General features: G+C 42.4%; 1 protein-coding gene across 1 annotated transcript in view; it reads left to right on the forward strand.

Annotated features, from left to right (window-relative positions):
* The window catches only part of Proser2 (proline and serine rich 2), a 30,528-nt gene extending 25,528 nt beyond the window's left edge, over positions 1-5,000 (forward strand). Inside the window, exon 4 of the mRNA XM_010621365.3 lies at positions 1,778-5,000. Within this exon, the coding sequence (XP_010619667.1) occupies positions 1,778-2,778 (1,001 nt within the window). The 3' untranslated portion in view covers positions 2,779-5,000. The remainder of the gene's footprint in view (positions 1-1,777) is intronic.
* Positions 5,001-5,780: the final 780 nt, after the last annotated feature.

Here is a 5,780-nt window from a genome sequence, read left to right on the forward strand (position 1 = left end):
AAGAATTAGGTGTGTGTGTGTGTGTGTGTGTGTGTGTGTGTGTGTGTGTGTGTGTGTGAAGAAAACTAGAAATGACTTCCAGGTAACAATTATGTTCTTCAGAGAAAACATACAAGGCATTTTTTATTTCAGTGCAATATTATACCACAGTCCTGTCATATTATTTTCCAGCATGGGGGCACTTGAACTAAAAGTCAGCTGGTTCACAAGACAGAACACAAATTCAGGTCAGCATCTACTTTGTACATTTTGCTTGGCTTTTAGTGGCATCAAAGGATAGGTAAGCTTCTGTGCACTGAATCCTGTGGAAGAAATGCTGGGAAAGTGGACAGAGAAATTCCAGTTTTTTTCCTGAAAGGATATTTAAAAAAAAAAAAAAAAAGTGGGCAAGAGCATAGGAAAGAAAGGATAAGGAAAAATAACACTTTTTTTTTTTTTTCAATACAGCAGTATTGGTTCACAAACTTGATTCTTTTAATAATTCTTATTGCAGACTGAATTGGTCATAAGCCAAATGAAATTTCCCCCTAAGGTCAACATTGAACTAACCATTGAATTAAATGTGGTTTGCAACTGATTTGCTTTGTAACCAGAATCATGGAAATAAGTTCATGAACCAAGGTGCCACTGTACTAGGGAATGAACCCAGGACCTTTGCACTGAACTACATTCCTTTTTTCATTTTTTATTTTGAGAGGGTGGTCTCATCAACTTGCTAAGTTACCCAAGCTAGGCTCACACATGCAGTTCTCCTGCCTTAGCCTCCCAGAGTGATAGGTTTATGGGTGTATACCACCATGCCTGCCTCGAGGGAAATACTTCTGCCCTGGTAACTGCAAAATACTGTCTTTTGTCATAAACCTCCAGAAGTATGTGTGTTTAAAGCAATACTATGTATTTTTCAGAATTTCACATCCAGTAGTTATAGGTTCCATATACTATAGAGTTTGGTTTGTAGTCAGAGAAGAGGCAGTATGAATTTGGCTTTTTATTTCACTTTTACTTTGAAATATCTTTCTTAAAAGTAGTTTGAACCAGCTCTCCTTTAAAATATCAGATCATATAATTGTGCCAAGGAGAACATTTTTCAAAAAATTGTGCCAAGGAGAACACTTTTCAAAAAAAAATGTGCCAAGGAAAAACACTTTTTCACGGTGCCTGCCAGTTCTCTCTTATGCCATTTTCAAAGCAACCTACTCTGTGGTGGGTATTGCATGAGAATTGCAAGATACAAAGGTAAAAAGACATGGTGTACTTACATCTTGGCAGCAGGAGGTGGGTACAGAGAAGTGTCAGGAACCTGTGCTGCGTGGGTGAGGACAGTGGAGGCTCCACGGCATGATGGTGTATGCCACGTGGGTTGTCAGGATGCACCCTGTCCTTCCTCAGAACAGCTGCTGGGAGTGTTGGTGTGTGCCGCACAACTGTCCTTTATCAGTGTCTCCCGTACGGTCCCCGGTAAGGAAGTAACTGTTTGCCTCCTGTCACGCCTTAAGACGACGGAGTCTCAGAAGCACACCTTGAAGGGCTGCATCCCACATGCTGGCCATTTTTATTCTGACTCATAGTTTTCAGTCACGGACCTCTTTGTTCTCAGGGTGTGATCCTGAGAGTAACAGACCGCCTTTCCTCACTCGTCCAGGGAGCAGGGATGGGCCTTACAGTTTGCTTACAGTTGGTAGTATGTCTCTTGGAACCCTTAAATTCCACGAACAGGAATGTAACACATTTGATTTTATATAAGATGGAAACTTAGGCGATCTCTCCCTCTCTTTAGGGGCTGGACCTATTGGAAAAGAAGAGGAGCCTGTCCTTGAAGGCAGGAAGCAGAATGCTGAGAAGTCCCCACAGTCAGGTTCCACAGTTCCAGAGGCATCTGATACCCCAGCCCATCCCAGGAAGGAGCTGCTCCCTCCTCCTCCTCCAGCAGAGCACCCAAAGCTCCCACGCTCTGTCCCCACTCCTCTTGTGATTGCTCAGAAAATTTCAGAGAAGTTGGCAGGAAATGAAGCCCTTTCTCCCACATCTCCCTCCAAAGAAGGCAGGCCTGGAGAATGGAGGACACTGGCTTCTCTAGCCCCTCAGAATGTGGACCACTTCCTGTGGCAGAGACACACGGCACAGCCACCACCCAAGATTCATCGCTTCCCCAGCAACATCAGCATGACCAACAGCTCAGGAAAGGAATTCAGTAAGACCATCTCAAAGGCAGCCGTCAATGTGCAGGAACGGAAAGCCCAAGTCCTGGCCAACATCAATGGTGTCTCCTTCCTTAACCCAGGAGACACAGAAGACCGTTCACAGAAGAGTGACCATCCAGAGCAGAGGAATGTCTCTCCAGATGAGACAGCACATGCCCAGGACACCCCAGGTCTGGCCACGGAAGCCACAGGCCCCCGAGCAGCAGGGCAGTCCAGTGGTCAGCAGTCCAGAGGCGTGCAGACAGAACAGCCCCCCACACTGGCCAATGGCTTCCAGAGCATCCACGAGGCCCTAAGGAGTGAGCCCAGCCCCTTTGTGTCCACTGGAAAGACTATCACCTTCCGCCCAGACCCTACTCATGCCAGCAGACTGGCCCGCCAGAATGCCAGCAGGAGCGCCTATGAGCCCCAGCAGCCAGACTGTAGCCAGGACACCAGGAGACGGCGGGGCTCCCTCCCCAGAGCAGTGGGCTTCAGACCCCAGGGCATCACTGTGCAGTTCTCTGGCCGAGGCTCCACAGAGGAAGCCCGGCGGGAGGCCCTCCGCAAGCTCGGGCTGCTGAAGGAAAACTCGTGATGAGGACTGTCTTGGGAAACTGTGGGAGGCATGCTGGCTGGCACAGTGGCTGAAATATACCTGGTTTCCCCTCCCTAAAAAGAAATGAAGCATTATTGTTGATAAAAGGTTATCTCCTACTGCAACTCCAGGAGCTGGTTGGTGTAAAATGCACAAGCCTTCATCACAAATACTGTGCCCAGTGCAGGAAGGAGCCCAGTGGCTGGCATCAGGAATCCCACAGCCGAGTGAAAGAGAAACTTAAGCCATGTCTTGTCATCTTTTTTCAGAGGTCTAAAACAAAGAATAATCTTTAACACCTGTTGGCTTCTATGATTTGTTAATGCCATATGTTTTTAGAGTCAGGAAGAGGGAGGAAACCTTATTTGTCATTCTTGAGTCTTTGCTCTAGACTTCCATCCCAAGTATATACATGAAAACCATTTTAGATCTCTCCTACTCAGGATTTACCCCCTTTTCTATGAACATAAAAAAGAAATGCCTGTTAAGTTTTTATAGTGCATGATACTTTTTTGGTTTTTTGTTTTTGAAGGCTGAAAGATGGTACTTTGCCCCTGGGTTCATTTTTGTTTCTTGATATAATTTGGTTTGCCCAATATTTTATTTGATAAATTAAAATGAAATCTTTAGAATATCATTTGCTATAATTTTGAGTTATGAAAGTAGAATAAAAAGGTTGAATTGGAAAAAACTGGTAATTTTGATAAAGCAAGTCTCGGACTGCACAACCTATTTTCCTAGACCATGTATTTGAGTCTGTTGTGTGTGTGTGTATATATATATATATATATATATATATATATGTACATAATATGTGTTAACATGTACATAGGTATTGTGTGGTGTGCATGTTATTACATACATAAAAACTCCTGAAACCCCCATTAAATAACTACAGGATTTGAGCCCTTCCTGTGCTCTCTAAGGTATCATGAGGGAGGGACGACACAAGAAATTACTTCCTAAAAGAGAAGTCTTTTAAGGCCACATGTACACGTGCAAACATGGTTTTTCCTCAATAGTATATTCTGTTCCCAATTAAAGTAATATTCTCTGATTCTAAATAAGCTACATTTTTCCTTTTTCGGTGAAAAACATTTTTAAAAACTGATCTTTTTTTAGTTTATCACCTCTCTTACGTTTTGTATATTCCAAGGTAACTAAAAAACAAAAGATTCTCAAAAGATGCCTCATTGCTTATGTTTCATGAGCAACATCTCAGAATTAATTTAAAAAAGGGAAAACAGCGAACTAGGTTACTCAGCATGAAAAGAGCTGGTTTGTCTCCCAGACATGCTGAGCTGTGGTCACAGGCATTATTATCAAAACTAAGTCTGAAGTCTTAAATCTCTAAAAATAGATGAGGTGGGGCTGTGCTGGGCAGTCACACCCTTCTGTTTCTGTGTCCCTGCCAGTGCTCTAACAGAGCCTATTTCTTTCCTGCCGACTATTACTGAAATTCAACCCTTTAAAATGTACTGTGAAGGGTGTTTTTTCTTGTAGTATTCCACTTGCCTTATAAGTTACATAAGACAAATGATTATGGTTTTTTTTCCCCTTAGAACCACAGGATTCATGAGTTTTTGTACAAGGTGAGATGCCATACACAGTGTTTAATTGAGGGTCTTGGTAGAGCTAACATTTTAAATATCACTTTATGAGGATTGTTTTTTATCTTATGATTTTATTGTGAATAGGTGAACTTGACTGTATATTAGTATATTTGTTTTTAATGACATTTTTGAAAAATAAATTTAGTTTTATCTTACATATAAGCAACTTTGATTTTTGACATTATTCACAGTATCCTGAGTTATTTTCTTTTAAATGGTTTTTTCCTTCTATTTATAATTTCTATTTATTCATAATTATACTGACTGTTACGCAAGTCATTTCTTATGCGTACAGTCTTTGTGATTGAAGCCCTATGTTTTCTTAGAGCTTCAAAGGATAGCTGCCAGTGACCTGACCTGTATGTGTACAGAACATGTTAACAAAAAATCTAGTTTGCCAAGAGGCATTACTTTCCTTGCCACAGCTATGTGGTGTTAAATTTGTAAAGGCCATCTGGTTCAAGGTAATTTGAAGGACTGTATTTCAAAAAAAACTGTAAAGAAAAGCAAAGATGAATCCAAAATGCCAGTTTCTTTTCAAGTGATACTTGTAAATCATTTATGTTTATAAAACTCTTAATATTTAAAAATCAGAAAAAATTCTCCTTTGCTTTATTTTATTTTCATTTTTTGGTACCGGGGATTGAACTCGGGACCTTGCGCTAGCTGTGAGGCAGGCGGCAGAACCACTGAGCTAAATCCCCAGTCCTCCTTTGCTTTTAAGAAAGTGTACAAATGTCCAGACTGGAGTCTTAAGAGCAAACAGCACTATTTTGCAAGTACCGAGATGAGAGCCTTTGCTGCACTTTTCTCCCCTTCATCAGCCTCTTTGACGTTTGGTCCCCAGTGCGCATACTTGTCTTCACAAGCTTGGCAGAAATTTTGGCCTTTCTTTTGTTTCCCCCTCCTGAAACGCACATTCTTAGAATGCTGCTTGAGAAGGCACAGGAAAGAGATTTGAGCAGGACTGTGAGGGCACTGCCGTCCAGTGTTGGCGCCCTCTGCTCTACATCTTGCCCTGAGGCAGAGCCACTCGGAGGCAGTGGCCAGCTCAGTGCCCGAGCTGCGTTCCTGCTCCTTCCCCCTCTTGGGCTGGACAAGCTGACTTTAATTCTGTAGGGTTCTTTGCTCAGACTGTTGAGTGGCTCCCACAGTAGGGTCCCCCACTCAGAACTAGCTTTCATGAAGTACTTGTGGAGCCCTTAGCACTGACCTTTTTGTTTAAAAAAAAAAAAATCAGACTAAAGAGTTCTAAACCATCATGCATGAGGCCCTGGATTCATCTGCCAGGCAGGGAGGAAATCAGTAGTTCTTTTTAACCCCTACAGCTCTGACTGCGGAGATCTGACCTTACAGAGAATTCAGTGGTGATTATATATATAAATTCTT

The sequence above is a fragment of the Fukomys damarensis genome, unplaced genomic scaffold, assembly GCF_012274545.1.
Source record: "Fukomys damarensis isolate Sample0158 unplaced genomic scaffold, DMR_v1.0_HiC HiC_scaffold_10, whole genome shotgun sequence".
Classification (NCBI taxonomy): Eukaryota; Metazoa; Chordata; class Mammalia; order Rodentia; family Bathyergidae; genus Fukomys; species Fukomys damarensis.